The 19,754-nt window shown below is 49.1% G+C and overlaps 1 protein-coding gene and 1 long non-coding RNA gene across 3 annotated transcripts; one reads left to right on the plus strand and one right to left on the minus strand.

Annotated features, from left to right (window-relative positions):
* On the minus strand, positions 1-8,050 carry LOC120521301. Its single transcript, XR_005632084.1, has 3 exons — positions 7,355-8,050; positions 4,754-4,937; positions 1-46 (listed from the first exon to the last, which is right to left on the minus strand). It is a non-coding gene; the product is annotated as an uncharacterized LOC120521301 (long non-coding RNA).
* A 74-nt stretch (positions 8,051-8,124) lies between these two features.
* On the plus strand, positions 8,125-14,468 carry slbp2 (stem-loop binding protein 2). 2 transcript variants are annotated; one of them, XM_039743016.1, is made up of 8 exons: positions 8,125-8,233; positions 8,979-9,101; positions 11,300-11,392; positions 11,583-11,669; positions 11,782-11,925; positions 12,167-12,316; positions 13,612-13,711; positions 14,147-14,468. In XM_039743016.1, the coding sequence occupies exons 1-8, from the start codon at positions 8,187-8,189 to the stop codon at positions 14,261-14,263; spliced, it is 861 nt and encodes a 286-aa protein (XP_039598950.1). In that variant the 5' UTR covers positions 8,125-8,186; the 3' UTR covers positions 14,264-14,468. The 2 variants fall into 2 exon arrangements, with proteins under 2 accessions (XP_039598950.1, XP_039598951.1); XM_039743017.1 differs by having other exon boundaries at positions 8,136-8,190.
* The last annotated feature ends 5,286 nt before the right edge of the window (positions 14,469-19,754 follow it).

A 19,754-nucleotide genomic window follows, 5' to 3' on the forward strand; every position in this document is an offset into this window, starting at 1 on the left:
ATTTTGACTGAGATTGGAGAGGTCCAGACGGCGCTTTGGTGTGTCGCTGAAATGAACAGGAAACGAAATTAAAAGACGACGACAGCGTGAAGAAGGGCAGACTGCATGGCACTGGAACAGGCGCGGCGCTCAGAAGGCAAATTCTTTTTACTGGGAAGTCACCGCTGAACACAAAAGGTAGGGACAGACAGACAGAGAGACAGAGGGACAGAGGGACAGACTCAACTTGGGAAACGGCAGACACAGAGGGGGACGTGTCCTCTACACCTAAACATTCATGGAAGGCCCCTGCGGCTCCGCCCACATATTAGTGACACAGGACAGCGAGGAGGCCCCGCCCACTCCTGACCTCACTCTTCCTCCATCTCAGATTAGTGTGAATATCTCGATCCTGCAAGCAAACTCGGATTCTTAGCACAATGAGAGAAGTCGCCAAATCAACCGGAATGTTCAAGCAAATTCTAGAAAAAAAAGATCTAAATCTGCGGACAGACACACAGATGTTGGCTTATATGTATGTACCCGTGTATAGATCTCGATTATTAAAGCCAATCTGGAGACGATTGCCAAGATTTTCTCAAGTCCCGCCCTCCTCTCCGCCATTGGTGCTTGACGGCCACGCCCTCCCAGAGTCCTCTCACCGCTCATTGGTGTGAATGCTTTTGTCACACACACACACACACACACACACACACACACACTTCCTGCGCTCTCCGCTCTTCTCCATTTGTCCGTTTTCCTCACTTTAAGTCCCCAATTAAAGATGGCTGATTAGGCCCAAATCTTTTGATGAATTTCATCCCAAAGGCTCCACTTTCTCCCAGCATTAACAGTGAGGGGCGAGGACCCCAGGGGTTTGGGTATGGGGGACCGTTCATAAACCAAACACACAGGACACAAGCCGGAGCTTCAAGTGGAAGCCCAGAGATGTCGACGGTCTGCTTCTGCGTCCTCCTCAGATTTAATGGCAGCTCTTCGTCACCCTACTGCACCACCACAGCGGGGTCCCCCATGCAGCTTCATACAAGCTTTTCTAAATCATATATTGTGACGAGGTTTGTTTCGATGGCGTAAAACAATTTAATGTTCTTCAGTTCTTTATTGGGACGCATGGCCTGAAATCAGGGCTGACCCGACTCTGCAGCATTTGGCCACCCGGGTAAATCAAAGCGCCAGTGAGATGGTCAATCATTGGAACCTGCGGGTAATGGCGCCGTGACGCCGCTTTAGGGTTACGTTAAAATTGAGGAGGTGCCCACCGTGGGGTTTATTTGTGCTTGTCCCTAAAGTCACCGGGGCCTTCATTCGTATCTAGATGACCTTTTGTTTCTCTTGCTTGCATTTTAAACTTTTATGGTTGGCACTGACCAGACAGCAGGAGACACAGCTGGAGGTGGCAGAGGTAAAGATGCTAAGATTTGCATTGGGCGTCACCAGGATGAACAGGATGAGAAATGAGGACAGTAGAGGGTCAGCTCAGGTGGGATGGGCGGGAGACAAAGTCAGGGAGGCGAGATGGCATTGGTTTGGAGAGATGCTGGGTATACTGGGAGAAGGGTACTAAGGATAGAGCTGCCAGGGAAGAGGAGAAGAGGAAAGTTCATGGACGTGGTGAGAGAGGACATGAAGGTGACGGGTGTGACAGGGCAAGATGACGAGGACAGGAGAGATGGAAGATGATGATCTGCTGTGGTGACCCCTAACGGGAGGAGCAGCCGAAAGAAGAAGAAGATGATGGTTACAAAGAGCCCCTAAATACCCTGGTATGACTTACAGCATTGGCAGGACTGGGGGGCTCGAGTTCTTCACAGAGCAGAAACAGAGGGCTGATCCGTTTGGTGTCCGCACGCTTTGTTGGACCTGCCAATGGAGGACTGCCGTCCCAAGCGCTCAGGCAGTCAGTGACAGCGACGTCCTCACCCAGCACGCAGTCTGCCGGTGCTTCATTAGCTTGTCTTGGGGATCTGTTTGCCGTCAGAAGTGAAAATGTACAAAATCTACAAGCTGCTGTAACCACCACCATGTAAAATGAAAAGAGTGGACCAAGCGGAGCATTTCTCCATTTTATTTAAGACGACACACAAGATCACAAAGTCATCAAAGCTTTTCAAAGGGGGAAAGTGTGTGCGGTGTGATAGTTTAAGATGTCTCAGTGAAAACTGAACTGTCTCGTCAAATTCCCTTGAAGATACGTGTGCCACATTTCAAGAAACTTTATCCACGGGGGGGACAGACAGACAGACAGACAGACAGACAGACAGACCCAGGCTGGGAACTTTAGAGTCGAGGGCACCGATAAAAGTGGGCTAAACAACAACGTTTTCATCCCCTGTTGGACATGAAGCCCTGAATATCGAGGCAGGACCCCCTGCTGGGCCACACATGAAACAGAGAAACGAAATAAAAAAATAAAAAAACCGGGAGGCTCTCCCCTCGACTCTCTTGAATACTCAGATATGGGGATGGATATTCGAGGAGTGAGCCGCAAGGCAACGACTACATTTTTATATTCTGTACATTAAAGAACCATCAACAACAAATTTTAAAGAATTGTTCAATACATTACTAAAGGGCAGCACGGTGGCGCAGTGGGTAGCAGTTTCTAAATAAACAGGATTCTGAGAAATTAATTCCAGTATTTGTCTCTAGTAGGACTGACGACTGCAATGCGGAGCTCACTGGATGTTCAGACTGGTCTTTATTCAGCCGCCAGTTCATCCAAAATGCTGCTGCAAGAATTATTACAAGAACTGAAAAGGATTAACTCCTAACTCCAGTTCTTAAATCTTTACACTGGCGCCCTGTTAAGTTCAGGGCAGATTTCAAAATCCTCCTTTTAACATGTAAAGCATTAAATGGCGGAGGTCCGGCTTACTGGTCTGAACTTACAAACCTGAGCGCACATTAAGATCTCAAGATGTTGGTCTGCTTAGGATTCACAGGATTAATAAAATAACAGTCGGGGGTCGAGTCTTTATTAATAGGACCCCCCTAAACTGTGGGGTGGTCTGCCTGCTGCTATAAGAGATGCCCCTTCGGTCTCAGCTTTCAAGACTCACGACTTCAGTTCAGCACACCCTGACTAGAGCTGCTGATCAACTGTCCAGACGTCATCTCTGTTGTCAGCCATTAGCACTAAAACAGAAGTGACACGACAGTTAGAATTGAATACTAACCCTCACCTGTTCTGGTTCTGTTCTCAGTATTTAAATGTGCCACTTGGCAGGTGGGCTGTGGGCACCAAGTCGTTTGCCTGCCTGTGGTAAAGTCATCCCTGATGGAGGATCACAGGAATCATCGGAAAGAGGGGTCCTTTCATCGGATTGGCCGGCCCAGCACTGTTTCAGCCATGGAATGGCCAATAGGGGGAGGCAGCTTGATGGATGAGGTCTCCAGGACTCTGAAGCAATCCAAATCCTATTATGGGATATCATCTGCTGTTAGATTCTGCTCTGTACTTCTAAATGTTTTTACTTTTATGTTGTATTGAGGATTTGTTCTGTTCTGTGTATTGTATTGTGTTGTATTGACCCCCCTTTTTTCTTTTGACCCCCAGGGCACACCCAGCCTACCTGTTAAGGGGTCTCTCTTTGAACTCCCTTTCCTGAGGTTTCTTCCATTTTTTCCCTACTGGGGTTTTTTCTTTTTTTGGGGAGTCGAGGCTGGGGGGCCGTCAAGAGGCTGGGCCTGTTAAAGCCCTTTGCGGCACTTCCTGTGTGATTTTGGGCTCTACGATAATAAACTGTATTGTATTGTATTGTATTGTATTGTATTGTGGCGCTGCTGCCTCGCAGTTAGGAGACCCGTCTGGGTTGGCTTCCCGGGTCCTCCCTGCGTGGAGTTGGCATGTTCTCCCTGTGTTTCCTCCCACAGTCCAAAGACATGCAGGTGAGGTGCATTGGCGATCCTAAATTGGCCCCAGTGTGTGCTTGGTGTGTGTGTGTGTGTGCCCTGTGGTGGGCTGGCACCCTGCCCAGGGTTTGTTTCCTGCCCTGCACCCTGGGATTGGCTCCAGCAGACCCCCGTGATCCTGTAGCTAGGATACAGCAGGTTGGATCATGGATGGCTGGATATATTATTAAAGTTGAATAAATCGCACTCTGTAGCTGCATAAATAAAAGGTAAAGGACCACCTCTGGTTAACAGAAACGGCCCAAAAGTTGATAGAATCGACATTTTGTACCTCATACTTGTGTGCAAAATTTGGTTCAGTGAAGTGAAGGCGTCCTCAAGAGATGGTCTTTATACAAACACACACAGACAGACAGACAGACAGATGTAACTCCAAAACTGGTATGGCAGGTCTAAAACATCGAGATTCACCAAAACATCGACATTGAATTTTTGGACGATTCCCATCCTCTCCCCGTATGTGATCATTTAGAAGGACTAAAGGCAGACTTCACCTCGCGGCCCTCGTGAACGTTGGCAGAACATTACAGCCGGTCTCTCCAAAAGAACATCAAGCTGGGAGTTGAAGCTCCCCAAGTCCGACGCTCTAGTTGGGATTTTATTAGCATTCTTTATCTCGCCTCAATGGCTACTTTGAAATGTTTGAGGAGACTTTGCTCCTGTGTGCTTAACCTGATTTGTGATACACTTCATCACCTCTGGCCTCTGCTGCGATATTCGTCTCGAAACTCCTTTCAGCCTCGAGCTGCCAAGCGAGGACACACACACACACACAGAAGAAGAAGAAGAAGAAGTCCATAAACCCCCCTGCCCACCCACAAACCCAGAACCCGCAGCGTACCCTTCAGCAAAGGCGCTCAGGCTGTTCAACTTGCTGGCCAGGTCGGTGATGGGAGACGCTGCCACATCCACACCGCAGAACGACGATTCCTTTTCCAAAGCCGTGTTCAAGATCAGTCTGCATCCGGAGCGAAAATTCATGCTGTCACTTTTAGGATTCTCCTCCATGGCAACAAACACATTCACTGCAAGAAAGAATGGAAAGCTGGGTAAAGGTGTGCCAACCACCGCTCTGTTGGAGTCAGTCAGACATGCAGGCTATTTAGACCGCGGTGGCATTCAGGGACTTCCTATAGCGCCTTTTCACAGACACCCCATCACCAGTCACATTAGAGGTAACAATGTCATCACACTGCGGTGGGCTGGCGCCCTGCCCGGGGTTCGTTTTCCTGCCTTGCGCCCTGTGCTGCCTGGCATTGGCTCCAGCAGACCCCCGTGACCCTGTAGTTAGGATACAGCGGGTTGGATACTGGAGGGATGGATGACATCACGTCTTGCTGGGACTTTCTTTGTTTTCCAAGTCAAATGTAGTGAGAAGTCGAGCACAATGACCTCCTATGTTTTCTGGCAAGAAAGATTACAAGGTGCCAGCTTCAGGAGAGACGGAATCAAAAGAAAAGAATCAAAGAAGGGGCCCGAGGTGCCTCAAAAGTTGGCACCTTGTAATCTTTCTCGTCAGCCAACATAGGAAGTCATTCTGCTCGACTTCTCACTACATCCGTGACGGCCAACACAGTCCAACACCCCAGAACGAAATCCAAAGTCAAATTCTACATGTAATCATTCAGTCTGTGCTTAAATATTGTGTCACTTTCTCAGTCGAGTGCACGCAGACAGACAGACAGACAGACAGACACTTTATTAATCCCAAGGGTAACTCACATTCACAGCCCTAACCCTAATCATCTCACTCCTTATATGAATGTCATTAAACGTAAATTGGACAGAAAAAATGGAATAAAATCAAAGAGGGCTGACGTCCAAGACAACATCCACATGGCATGATGTCACACACACAGGCAACGAGAAACGGCACTGTAACCGTGACAGATACAAAAGGTGACACAATGGCTTACGGGTCACTCGGACACACAGACGCAGCACTCTGCCGTTAGCCTCCTGAAGCCAAATGAACGCGGAGTCGCACGCTTGATGAACAACGTGAAGTACGTGAATCGTCTTTGAGCAGAGGGAGTGAAATGAGCTGAAATTCTTTGAAAGACGTTAGCCGAGTACAGAAGTGAAGACAGAAGGACTCAACGAAACGTTCATGAACGGGTAGAAGGGTCTAAGGAGGAAAAAAAAAAAAAATGTGTGCAACCGACAAAACTCCATCTGGTGGATCATCCACATCACGCACAAGGCCAGCCGCCATGATGAAAACCTTCATCAGAGAAGAGCGACAGATCAGCTCCGCCGGACTGCACGATGGACTATAGGGTACTGTGAAGTTTGCTCAAGATGGCCTCCCAAACAGCACATGGAGGTTTGAGCCAAATTACGAGTCACCAGAGATGAGACATGGGGGACAAAGCATGCAGTGGAAACACCCATCTTCTACAGTGAAGAAGACGACGTTCAGCCCTCTGCCAACAAAATCACGAGGACTTTCCATTTGGACACAGGAACACAGACAGACAATCAGTGACTGGTGCAGCATACTGTGCTATGCTTAGTGAGAAACCGAAGAAGAAGAGGAGGAGGAGGAAGAGGAGGAATGCGGTCAAAGGCTGTCCTGCTGCTTCACGATAAGGCAGGTCCCCGTGCAGCCATTCCATTTGAAGAGGCTCTGCGCGGTCGCAGGTTCACTTCTGGTCATGCGGTGAAGGGATTGGACTGGGGAGCAGCCAGACAGCTTCTTCTCCGTAGGAACAAAGAGGTCAGTGGAGCAATCCAAGAAGTGCACGGGCCTGCAGGGAGACCATGTGGAGAAGTGATAGGACTGCTCACAGATGGCACTCGTACAGGGTAAGCTGCCCTTATTTATTTATACTGTATATTCTCACACACACCCCTTATGATCCAAGTGAATAAACAGGTTTCTCTAATAACCAATTAACCTTAACACATGAATAATTAACGCCAAGCTATATAAGCACTGACCGTTAGGACACTGAATGGGGCTCTGCAGCCATCTGTGAATAACAAATGAAAACATCAGTCATTTCAGGCTGCGATAGCCCTTATAACCACTAGTAATACCTTGGCTAGATTTTAAATCAATCAATCAACGATATCTAAATACTAACAACATGAACATTTCAGGGTGACCCCAAACTTTGAACGGTAGAGTACATACATACATACATACTGACACACACACCCCGAGATTTAGTCCTAAACATGAATATCGAGCGCCACGAGCACAGGACTTAATCCGGTTTAGTTTCATTAGGAGTCCGAATTTGAAGTAATGACAAAGAAGAGAATCTGCCGAGCGGATCGGGACGGGACGACCCCACTTGGTCGGACTGCAATATAAAGCGGTTACCGGGCGCTATTACGTTCAGCCCGTGTCCGGATAACGTGACTAATGATAGAAAAGCAAGAAAGGTTGAAGACACGCGCTTTGTTATGTGTAGCCCGGTGAGAGGGTACTGACCAGTGGGGCGCAGAGAAGCCCGGATCGCCGTATGGAGAAGCTCCCTGGTCACTCTGGTCCGATTCCTCGGTGTTGGTGCTGGTCAAGAATTCCAGGCTGTAAGCACAAAATCAAGGAGAAGCAGGCAGAGCTGAAGTTCCCATCCAGGATCTCGCCGATTCGAATCGCTAGGCCGAAGACAAAATCCTGAAAAGTATAATTCCGATTGCAAAGCCGACACGGAAGTCCCTAATGAACTATTTGAAAAGCCAGGACGAAGAGGGATCCCTGGACGCCTCTTCACACTTTGTAAACCTCCCACAACATGCCTGGAATTCCCTGCCTAATCTCACGTTCTCCTTTTTTTCCACTAATAAAATGCGAGGGGTTTAAATTTCGCACACTGTGCTCCACCAATAGCATCTTCCGTTTTTAAAATCCTCTAACCGCTCCAGTGAAGCTAAAGAAAGCCCGCCCATACAAACTAAAAAAAGAGCAGCAATTCGTTAAAGATGCTGTCATTCAAAAAATATACGCGCGTCTCCTCTCCTATGGCCGTGCCCCCATGATGAAAGAAATGCGAAAAAAAGGAAAGAGAAGAATGCTTTGCATTAATTGGCTAAAGTATAATGTCAGTCAAACATTGTGGTCCCGCCCAGTGTGTCTAGCACGCTGCCGATTCGGAGGCGAGTCGTCACTGAGTGGGCGGAGCTGATGGCGCGCGCACCTGACCAAAATAAGCCTGAAAACGAAGTGTCAGCCACGCCCCTCGCCCTAAACTGCCCGGAGATTTAAATGGAGGTGGGCGCCGGGGGCTTCACTACTGTTTGAAAAGTTTTTGGGCTTTGAGAGTATGAGTAAGTTTAACTATGACCGGCCACGGCTGCCAGTGGAGAGCAGGTGCTTCTACGTCTTTTACGGTTTGCTTTACCGTGTCGCGGCGGTTCGTTACAGGACGGAGGGTCACTTTATGTTCATGTTAGCGTCTGTTGTGCTGGACACGCTGCGTTTTCTTTAGGCTTTGTAATTCTATAACTCTCCTTGACGTGCCGTTAGGTAAAGTCTGCTTTTATTGTTGGCTTACCTTTGTCTGTGGAGTGTCCCACCACTGTGGGGTCTCCTGTTTTCACTTCCTGAGGTGGGGGTTTCTTATTTGGCAGTATTGTTGTTCTGGCATTGGGATCGGATTGAAGCCCCTGAACTGCTCACTATAATCTGAAGACCCTAAAACGTTGTCATCTTAGCAAGGTGATCTGTCGTCTTGGGGCATTTATGTTAAGCCAAATCTAAGTTTCTAGTAATTTAGGTGAGCGTGTGTCTAGATTTCCTCCTCTGTCACTTTCTTACCACAGGAATAGTTTAAAGAGCCACAGCCCCATTTGCCCACCAGTCCAGCAGCTGACAGTTCCGATTGGCTGCGGTCCCTGCTAATGTCCAGGATGTGCCACCTCCTATTAGCCAATAAGCCATTGAGTGGGTTGGGGACGTGAATGTGTCCTGCGTCATGTCTGTGATCTTGTGTCGGTTAAATGGGGATACCCTGACATTCCTGGATAAGTTCTTGTTGATTGTTGGAGGGATTAAGTTAACTGTAATTTTTAAAAAAAATGAGTTTTGTGCCCAATTTATTTGAGCCTTGCTATAGGGTGCAGCTGCTGTCTGACTGGCTTCCTGCTCTGGACACGAGGCGGGAGATCTTCACACAGAATCCGCAGCTCGAGCCGTGGATGCTCCCTGGATGCAGCAGTGCTTATAACAATTTAGTACAGTAAGTAACAAGTCCTGCTGGCATCTTTTTATCATGGCAGGAATAATTCTGTCCTAATGGCACTCCTTGATGGGCTTGGCACTCTGTAGATGTTGAGGTGTGATGTTCTCATTCACACGCTGATGACACTTTGCCTTATTTTTGTCCGTCAAGTCGGTGGTCTCTTCAGTTGGTGTTTCAGCACCTTAATAGGACTGGAGGTGAATGGTGGGGTCTTTTTAAATTCTTCTGCTGGGTGACCATTCTGCAGATGGACAGGTTCCTCTCCTGCTGACTCCAAGGGCCTGAGTGGTGTGTCGTCTTCTGCTGATGCTTTCCCTCCAGAAGTAGTCCCGTGTTAGCCCAGCATTCCCAGTTAAAATGGAGGCATTTTCTCCCAATGTTGGCCCAGTCTACATGAGAATGGGCCACTCGGCTCATTGAAGCTTGCCATTCAGTCCTCTTAATTCTTTTAAAATCGTGTTTTTGATGGTCCTTAAAGTCCTCTTGCCTGCCACTTGGTCACTTATTCCATGTGTCTGTGGTTCTCTGTGAAAAGAAACTTCCTAATATTTGTGTGAAATTCACCCTTAAATTTCCAGCAGTGTCCCCCTGTTCTTGATGACCTCATTTTAAAGTCACCGTCTGGGTCCACTGCACCAATTCCCTTCATTTTAAACACTCTACTCCCGTCTCCTCGATCTTTTGCTTAAACTGTAAAGGCTCAGCTCTTCATCTTCCCTCATCACTCATGCTCTCTCTGTAACCCTGGACTCTGCCTTGTCGCTCTTCTTTGGACCTTCTCTGGTGCTGCTATGTCTTCATGGAGACCCACACTGCACCCTGGACTTCAGACGAGGCCTCACCAGTGTGTTATGAAGCTTGAGCAGAGCCTCCTGGGACTTGAGCTCCACACGTCAAGGCGCTATATAACCTTCTGAACTCTGTCTGGCAGTTGACCAGTGTTGTAGTGGACTGGATGTTGAGTTCTTCTCTTAAAGTGGGCTTTTGATTTTCAGACCCCTTGTCGTGTATTCCAAGCTCTTTTTCTTGCCTATGTGTCACACTTTACACTTGTGGCAGATTTAAACTTCACGTCTGTAAATCTACCCGCGCCTGTCTGCTGTCCAAGTCCCTCTGTGGTGAGTCCCTTGGTATTTGCAGAACGGTCCTAAACTGAAACTCTTCCATTAAGACACAACACCCACACAGCCAGGTAGACTGGCAGATCATCAAGAACCAAGTTTGTCAGGAAATCGTGTCCACTTGTATGCCAGTCTTATCTTTTAATACCCTGTCTAGAGACCCCTGCATAGCCGAGTTCTGAATCTTTGATGCCACGCTGTCTCCGTATTACTGAGCCTCCATGCCCTTTGTATGTGAACCGCCCATGCAGTCAATTGTGTGACCAGCTTGTTTCCTGTATGTGTGTTTCAGGGTGTAAGCCTGTCCAGTCGCAGGACCCTCGGACCACGGAGCTGATCACACGTGTTTGAGTAATGGTGGGCACAGTTGACTTTCACGCCAGTACAGGTCTGCTAGTCAAGCCTGTTCTACACCACGCAGGCAGATTCTCGAGGCCTCCGCTAATCCTGAAGAACTGATCAGGACTAAAGGACGTGGACCAGGAGTGTCGTTTTGGAGAAACCTTTGGTCCTCCCAGAATGCATTGGTGTAGTTTGACTCCAGTCAGTGTGCTGTGCCCGTAGGTGGGTGTATGCGTGCGTAGCATCATCATCATCATCATTCACATGGAGCAGGCTCTGTACACCAAGCCGGGGAGTTCTACACGACCAGTAGGCCTGTCTGGTGCCACCATCTCAAGACTCTACACGCGTCCTACACGCTGCCACCTTCTTCTTGCCCTCTGCATCTGTAGATGTCGCCTATCGCATTCAAACAGAACAATTCTTTTGTTCCTTTACACAATTCACTTAAAGCTGTTTCTCCAATTGACCATTCGTTTTATTGAAAGCTTTGCAGGTACGCAGATGAACTGTTCACGTTTGGGGATGGCGTGGTGAAGGTACTGACTGCCATGATGCCCTCGTGTGTGCGTGTGTCTGTTTAGACTGCCAAGGTGGTCCAACTCCTGTTGTAATTCCACAAACCTGTTGACTGAATGTCCTGGCACCTGGCAGCTTTGAGCCTTTGGCTGACGGTTTTCATGGCGCACTTCTGAAGCTCCTAATGTTTTGTTGCACTTCCTTTTCCTGCAGCTCTCCAGTGAGTTCCATTCCTCCTCCTCCTCCTCTTCCTCCTCCTGGCCTGAATGCGTTTCCTTTTCCTCCAAATCCTACTGAAGTTAAAAGGTAAGTCTAAGATGGGAAGAACAGGTTGACGTGGTGGGCACTGTAGAGAACTGTTGGCGTTTGTACCCAAGCTTTTATTCCGTCGGATTCTGGGCCCCCCGAGGTGCTTGGCATCTTACGTTTGAGGTTTTCTTAAGTTTGCAATCTCTGCAGAGTTCTGAGTAGCGCTGCGTGAATTTGGACCCTGCAGGGCATCCATTCTGGAGCGCTGTATACTCAAGCTGGACACCACTAGTGTTGCCGTGGGAACCGAGGACTTGGACAGGGAGTGGAGAAGGTTGGTGACCTCTCGGTGGGGCGGGCATCGCGTGACCTTTCTTGCTCAAGACTGGATTTTGTGACTTTGGGTGCCATGGAGTAAGTGGATGATGAAAGCTTTTTCTAATTAGTTCGCAGAATTGTAGGAAGACCCCTCAAAATCTGGACCCAGCAAAGTGGGAGTTGGACGAGTCCGTACTGAAACGTCGACAGAAGCAGATCGAGTACGGGAAGAACACCATTGGCTACCAGAACTACCTACAGGATGTTCCAAAGTACCCGTGCCAAGCTCTGCCGTGCTCTTGGTTCAGTGTGACCCGTGTGTTGCCAGGTCTTCTCTGACGCCACCTGATCAGCTTCATCCCAGAGCCTTTGCCGTTTTCCAAGCCGCTGTCGGTGGTTGGCGTTTGAGGAGTCCTGTCCACATCGATAGATGTCATTACATTTGACCGTTTCTGGTGAATACGACTGGTTTTGGTAGAGCTGACGTTTGTTTTGTGTGTGTTTTTTAAACAGGAAATCGCGAATACCAAGCGTCCATCCTCGAACTCCCAACAAGTACAAGAAGTACAGCCGTCGCTCCTGGGATATGCAGATCCGGCTGTGGCGGCGAGCGCTTCATGCTTGGGATCCGCCTGGAGAGGACCACGAAGTGTTTGACTGTCTGTATGTACTCCGAGGGCACTGGGGTTTCTGGGGAGCTCTTTGGTCAAGTAGTGACGCTTGTGGGCCCTTAAATGACCGATTCTTGTATACGGTCAGACTAAAGAAATCGAATCGAATACGCACGAGAGACCGGAGTGCTGGGAAGGCTTCCTAAAACCTGCTGGGCCACCCACACTTTTGGGGGCTCGTTTTCATTCAAGGTTTATACCGCTCGACAGTCCAATCGCCCCGATGGCATTTAGAGTGGCAGACGAGTCTTCTGCTCAAGAGCCTTTGGATTTTGCTGTAGCCGCCTGTAAAGAGTCTGCTTGTCGGTTTGGTTCACGTCCCAAAAACTGGAGTTTGGATGCGAGTGGCCCTGAATGTGAAGAGCTGCAGACACAAAGGTTCTGAACGTGAAGATTCACTGCATTCAAACAGTAAACCACAGGGGGGTGCACTCTTAAGATTGGGTGGGCTTGGGTTTATTTTAAAGTGGCTGTCCACCCACGAAGTCATGAAGCAGGACAAAGGTTAAAAATCAAACGGGTATCGCTAGCTAAAGGGAGGCAAGGTGCGCACCAACGGGTAGAGCGACGCGAATGGAGTGAGGAGGAGGGTCCCATTAACACCCCCCTTGGCCCCCATCTCGGATTATTGCAAAAATCTCGTCAATGCCAACGAGCTGTGCTGAGAGAACTGGAATGTTCAAGAAAGTATAGAAAAGCAAGCAGACAGACGTTGGCGTTGATATCTTATTGTATATGTGAGCGTCTACGTGTGGAGCTGTCTGTCTGTCTGTCTGTCTGTCTGTCCGTCCGTCCAGGAGTGGAGTCGGGGCGAGGGATACACAAGCGAGGCCAGAGAGTCGCCCAGAGGAGGTCCTTTGATTACCTGACTGACGTCTCTACTTGGCCATTTTGTCACGTCTCACTATTTCGATAGTTTTGCGGACCCTCTGCTTTTTACAGGATGGGCTTACACAGCTAGTAGAATTTATTAAATGTATGGCGCCCTGCCTTGTGCCCAGTCTTGGCTGGGATTGGCTGCAGAAGACCCCCATGCCCCTGTAGTTGGGGATATAGCAAGCTGGATGATTTTGTCCCCCGAGTCCAAGCAGCAGTCCGTTTTTGACATCCGTGCCCTCCATGACCAATGTGGTGCCCACTTGTCGTCGACGTTTTTCATTTATTTTAATGTGCCCTTTCATTGATCTTGTTGGGCCACAGGTGACGGCCTCGCTGCTTCGTCGTACGATGAGAATCTGAGTGGTGAAATGCCAGGCTCCTCTAACGTGTTCTGCTTCTTTTGTGCAGCCAAGACTTTTTAGTAGACACCCCTGAAAACTTTGGGGACAACTGCTGGGACCACCAAAGTTGGTTAGAGCCCAACCGCAGCGTACATCTGCCTTTGCAGGTAATCTTCCTCCTCCTCTAAACGGGCTTGGTGGTCTCTTAAGGTGGTGGAGGTGCGACGCACACTTGGGACGGTGGGTGGCTGCTTTAAATGAAGCTGCCACTCTGCAGGCTCTTGGCTGGTGTTGATGGTCTCCTTCTGATTTTTATACCCAGCATGTTGGGTGTGATGCTGTACCAGCTGGTCTAACGTTGGTAAGTTTGGGGTTGCCTGTCCGTGTTTGTCGCCTCCTGAGGTGCGGATGGTTTTGGTGTTTTGTTTGTTTGACTGACTTGATTTTTAGAGTTGAGTGTATTTGTCCCCCTGCCCGTTGACCAGCCTTTGCTTACGAGCGACTTGTTGCCACGTGCTGGATGGTCCGGACGACTCCATTGCAGAACTCGAGTTGGTACGTAGAGATGTGAACATTGTGTGGGTTTTGTTTTCCTTGCCCAGGTCCCTGGCACAACCTACACGTTTGACAACCGTCGCAGTCCCGAGGAGAACCTCTTGGGCTGGATTCGCTATCTGATGGAGCCTGATGTTCTTGGTAATGAGATGCCAGTATGCTAATGTGTGCCACTTCTCCCACCTTGCCATGCTGCAGTCTCGTTCGGACCCTTCCATTCAAGCTTCTGTCTATGAACAAACGGCACCTTCGCCGAGATGCTGGGTGCTTTTCGTTTTCATGTGCTCTCCTGAGTTTTTTGTAAACGCGTTTTGTTTTGTCGTCTGTTCTCTCTTCCCCTTAATAAATATTTATTGAGGATCTGACAGAGGACCTGCTCTTTCATTTCAACTCCCTCGTATGGGGTCGTGGCACTTAAACTGAGGGTGGGCACCTAGTGCTGATGGGTCACTTGGAGGTGGTTGGTGGGATTGGACCAACTCCTGACCTCCCATTGAACCAAAGCCTAACTAATTTATCGACCTCTGCTCCTGTAACATCCACCTGGGCGATGCCATTTTTTGCACCAGTATACTCGCCACACATTGGGTAGTGAGAGCAGCCATTAGATGGGATGATTGGGGGCCCAGAATAAGGACTGTGGTGGGCGGCACATCCTACACGCTTTACAAAGGAGGCCCAGGGGTCTTTAGTGATCAGAGAGTCGGGAACTTGGGTTTGATGTCTCCCGAGGGATGGCACCATCTTTTTACAGCACAGTGTGCCCATCTCTGCACTGATGCATCGGGATCCTCATTCTGACCACAGCCTGCAGCAACCCAAGCTTTTCCTTGATGGACTCCCATCCCCATCCTGGCCGGGCCTGAACAGGTTTAGCTTCAGGTGGGCAACCGGTTGTGCAGTACATGTGGGAAGGAACATTCTGCACAAACTGGGCAGTGATGGGCATATGGTGGTTTGCTTGCTCTTAGATGTGCCAACGTGTAATGTGATATTTGAGACCTCGCCCATTGTGATGGGTGGGCACAACCATTACCTGGCTGGGATGCCAACTGTATTGAAAGACCAGGGTTTGAGAGGGCATTGGCAAGGCAATACCTTCCCTGAGACACTAGAGGGCAGCCCTCCTGGGTGGCTGTGTCATGAGAGATTCCCACAGGGCATGCTGGGAATTGGAGTTTGGTGCAGTGGGGTCACCAGGGGGAAGTCTAATGAGCCCTCCCAGGTGTAGAGTTAAAGGAGCCCCCTCACTCTGTTTTGAGGTGCCAGTCGGGAGGAAGGAGTGGTGGCAGAAAGTCCTCTGGGAGCAAAGAGCTCCACCACTGAATCAAGGGTGTCGGGTGCTGGAACCCGTGTCTCTGCCTCTGTCTGTGTTGGGTTAGGGTGGCGCTATGCACCCCAGTGGTCCACACCATCAAATGCAAGTGGTGGGTTTGCTGGATTGTAGGAGCACCTTGGCTGACAAAGTTAAACCTGTGCCAGGATCGTGGCTCCCGCTTCTCCAGGGAAGGAGTCTGAATGTGTGGGTGGTTGGTTGGTCTGGGCAGGCTGGCCTCTGAGGGTCCTCTCTGCAGACCCAAAAATCCAGCAAGCAATGTTGGACACACCAGAGGAACTAAAGTGTGCCCAAAGTGCCTCCGGCTGGCATGAAGGTCAGGCCTGCTGAGGACAACAATCCCAAGATGTCTGTCCAAGTGACGAGTTCAGTGCCAGTCCAGTTAGTGCCCAGAGTGCTTCTTGTAGGCTTAGGGGGGCCTGATGGGAGTCTCAAACGGGAGTACGTGGCCAGGGGGCTACGCGTTTAGAACGTCTGCTGCTGCTGCAAAGGCTCAACCATCAGGACTTCATAAGACGTCCACCTCAAGGCTTTGCACTTGAAACCCACGAGAGTGGAAAAACAGAACAAAAGGCCCAATGCAAGAAAAGGAAGCTAAAAGTGCGGCCATCAATGCAGAAGGCGGCTGACGTTTACTTTGTGTGTCGTGACGAGCGCAGCCGCAGCAGAAGAGACGCACACGGCTAGCGGGCACCACATGTCTGAGCGGGGCTGCTGTCTGCCCTGAGATCTTTCTGACATTTTGGCCGCTGCATGGCATCACAGCAGACGGCCGAGATGAGCCTTGTGGTCTGTGTAGGCCGAGTCTTCTGCCGTGGCAGCCTTGCATTTCCACTGCAACTGTGGGTTGAATTTCCGTTGTTCGTCGTAGATGTGCAGTCAGCCAGTCGGTGGGTTATGATGTGCAGCCTCGACTGGTGCTTTGGCTAATGGCAGGCGGGCTCACGTCTGCAGATCTTGGTGATGCCAGCAGTGCTTTCTTTTTGATGAGGTGTGACGCTGCATTTACTTTAACTGCAAATCTCCATCAACTGAGTGCACGGCCCCCCGATGACTAACATCGGCCATCGATGGCTTTGAACGCCGATGTTTAATCGGATGTTCCTCACTTAAACACGTGCGACGCGTGATACGCTTGGTGACCTCCTGGTTTTAGGAAGTTGCTGTCTGGTGGATCAGGTTAGCGAGAGCATCCTCGACGCTCTGAAGATTAAAATGGCCGCCTTCATGAAGTGCTGCATTGGGTCAGAAAGGGGACACGGTGGGCTGTAAACGCTCGACTGCAATGGCGATTCGAAAGGAGAGCGCAGACGTCAAACACGCTGGCCAAGGCAAACCCCATTCTGCACATCACTGGACAGAGGAGAGTTCAGAGTTTGGTCCTCGAGGTTACGTGAACTCAATGTGAGCACCACGTGTAGTGCGACAAACCGCACGATGGTAGACCACACGCGACTCCGCTGCTCCCCAGCTTCCTTCAAGGTGATGTCGCAAATCTTGAAGACTAGCAGGCATAGGTGGAACAAACTCTCTCTTTAATGTACCGCCATAGGCCAGAATCACAGGGGCGGAGACCATCGACGACGAGCAAGATCTTGGTGTCCACCTCTGCCAATCCATCGTCCTGGAACGGTGGCGTTCAGGTAACACCGGCCCTTCATGCAGGATGGCGGCCTGCCTCACGTCCACTTGGTTATACGGATGGGGGTTACGTTCCCGTGAATTGTGAAAAAACGCAAATTATGGATGTGCTAAAAAAAGAAGCTTATTTTTTTATAGTTTGAACCCTAAATAAGCCCCCAAAAATACTTTAATTTCAATTCAAACTCCGCTTGATACATTACCCTAAATAAAAAAAGAATGTAAAGGTAAACCCGCCTACTGCAGGGCCAGAATGTCAAATACCGATGCCCCCCAATATGTACCGTAATTCATGCAGGCGCATTTTCTTTGGTATAAGTAACATAAAAACGTAATAATTTAACAAAATACAGTAAAGCGTACGGGTACTCCCCAATAATGAATGATCTTGATGAATTAGCTGTGCAGTACGAGGAAGGTGTGTAATGAAGATAATGACGGCACAGCAAGGCAGAGGATTTCCAGCTCCTCGGGTGGCACCTCTTCTTCAGGAGGAGTCCGACGGGTGGTCTTCTGGTGGGTTTGGTGCTGCCTGTTCTTCACAGTGATGGGAAGTTGTGGCAGAACCTTTTAGTTCCCAGAGCAAATCCAGCAGCTGAACCTTCTCCGTGAGTGTCTGAAACGTCTTCTGGCGCTTAGGGTCGTTGGCAGAAGCCTTAGAGGGTGCAGGGCGTTTGGGCGAAGAAGAACAAAACGAAAAACACGAGAACACTCGGCGAAACACTCGAGATCGCGACACGTGGTAAACTGTAATGATGCAGCAATGCTGGGCTGCATCTGCCGGAGATGCGTCACAGGGCAGGCAGGAGCCAATCAGCAGCAAGGAGAAATGAATAACGCTCTCGGATTGGCTACTTTCACCATCACAAGCTGCGTTTTCCTCTACAGGGCAGCATTGCCACGAAAAAAGACATTCAGAATTGCGGAGGATATTTGCGGTTTCTGTTAACAATTATTTGGTTCTAAGGAAAAATCTGCAAACGACTGAACTGTGACTTCACGGGGGTCTACTGTACTGTATATACACTAACTAGGGGGCTCTGCCGCCTCCTTGCTTCACTGCCCAACACCCGGGCGGGTGCCACACACGATACCCACTTCACGGCTCTGCCACTCGCGTATCGGGGATGCGGTTGTACAATTTAAACCGATTGTTCTTTTTATTGTTCCTTCTACATAATAGACCTAACTATTTACATTACAGCGAGTAATTAACCAGAGTAAAAAATAGTAAAACGTAATAAATTGAAAGAAAATCGTTTCATGTGGCGTTGGAGTTCTTCATTGCATAATATGATTTTGTTCTGTTTGGCTTTGAAATGAACACTCAAATACTTTTTAAACTTTTACTGTAAGTTTTTTGAATGAACTCTTCGTCAGTCGCATTGAATTTCGATTCCGCATTTGGACCCTCATCGTGACAACGCAGCGTATTACGGCCCGTAAGTGAACTTCGTTTCTTTCTCTCTAATAAATAAACCGACTTTTTCGAACGTTTGGCCCTGTGATTTGTTAATCGTCTTTGCCAAAGCGATTCTAACGGGAGACTGTAAACGTTTTAATACGAGTGGCGTATCGAGAGCTCCTGTGGTGTCTCATGTCATTACTGAAGATGGACTACAATACCTTTCTTGAATCCATCCTCCTCCAAACAGTAATTCAGCCAGTTGAAGACCCGACGGTGTTAATGGTTGTAGAGATGCTTTGTGATGTTGTAAGTTGATCTTTCCATCTTCCTCATCCTCACCACCAACTGTTTCAGCAGAGTCAACTGATACGTATTTCACCAATTTGCCGTGTAACCGATCGACGATTTTCACGTTAATTCATTTGACTTCATCGTTTGGCGGTGCTGGGATGGCCCGTGCACTCCTTTCTTCTGTTGATGACCCTTCACGATGAAATTCTTCAGTAAGATTTGGACATTGTACGTCGTCTTTAATTGGGAACTTAAAGTAAGGAAAACGTTAAAACTTCTAAGAGCTGTGAGAGGAGGATCTGTGACTGACAAAAGCATTCCCACCAATGAGAGGTGAGAGGACCGCGGGAGGGCGTGGGCCGTGAACCGGAAATGGCGGAGAGGACTTGAAAACATGTCTGGTCAGTTGTCTTGTCTCGTCTCAAGATTTTCTTTTATAATCGATATACTCGCACACACAGTTCAGGTGACCGGTGTGCCCTCAGCCCAGATGGACGCCTTATCTTTGGCCATCAAGGTCGCTAAGTGAGAGAATCCAGGACCCCCGAGTGTATGTGGCAAGGAGGCCAAGCCCTGGCGTGCCTACTGGTGGTGGTGGTGCCTCCCTTGCAGATCTTCTCTGTGGTTTCTACACGCGGTTTGCTACTCCTGAACAACAGACTGGTGGGGAAGGCAAGAACCTCTCAGGGGGGACGTCATCTGCTAGACTCGTCTGTTACTGACGTGAGAAGAGCTTTGAATGTGAACCAACACCATGCCAGGCTGAGTGCTCAGGGGTCATGCCAACCAGCTAGCAGGCATCTTGGAGGAAGGTGCCATTTAACTGCATCAGTTGATTATTTCTGCGAGGGGGGGCGTCCTGCCCAAGTTCTTCTAAACCACCACCACCACCATCATCACTTGAACCCCTTCAGCCTGGCCTGTCACCCAAACCGATGCCAATTCACTGGGACAAAAGACACACTTGTGCTGGAATGCT

The sequence above is a fragment of the Polypterus senegalus genome, unplaced genomic scaffold, assembly GCF_016835505.1.
Source record: "Polypterus senegalus isolate Bchr_013 unplaced genomic scaffold, ASM1683550v1 scaffold_2473, whole genome shotgun sequence".
Classification (NCBI taxonomy): domain Eukaryota; kingdom Metazoa; phylum Chordata; class Cladistia; order Polypteriformes; family Polypteridae; genus Polypterus; species Polypterus senegalus.

Bases quoted from the DNA above. Each gene is read 5' to 3' on its own strand.
- slbp2 (XM_039743016.1), top strand. From the start codon at position 8,187: ATGAGTAAGTTTAACTATGACCGGCCACGGCTGCCAGTGGAGAGCAG. The intron at 9,102-11,299 runs GTAAGTAACAAG...CTTTTCCTGCAG, and splicing joins GCTTATAACAATTTAGTACA to CTCTCCAGTGAGTTCCATTC. The intron at 11,926-12,166 runs GTACCCGTGCCA...TTTTTTAAACAG, and splicing joins TACCTACAGGATGTTCCAAA to GAAATCGCGAATACCAAGCG.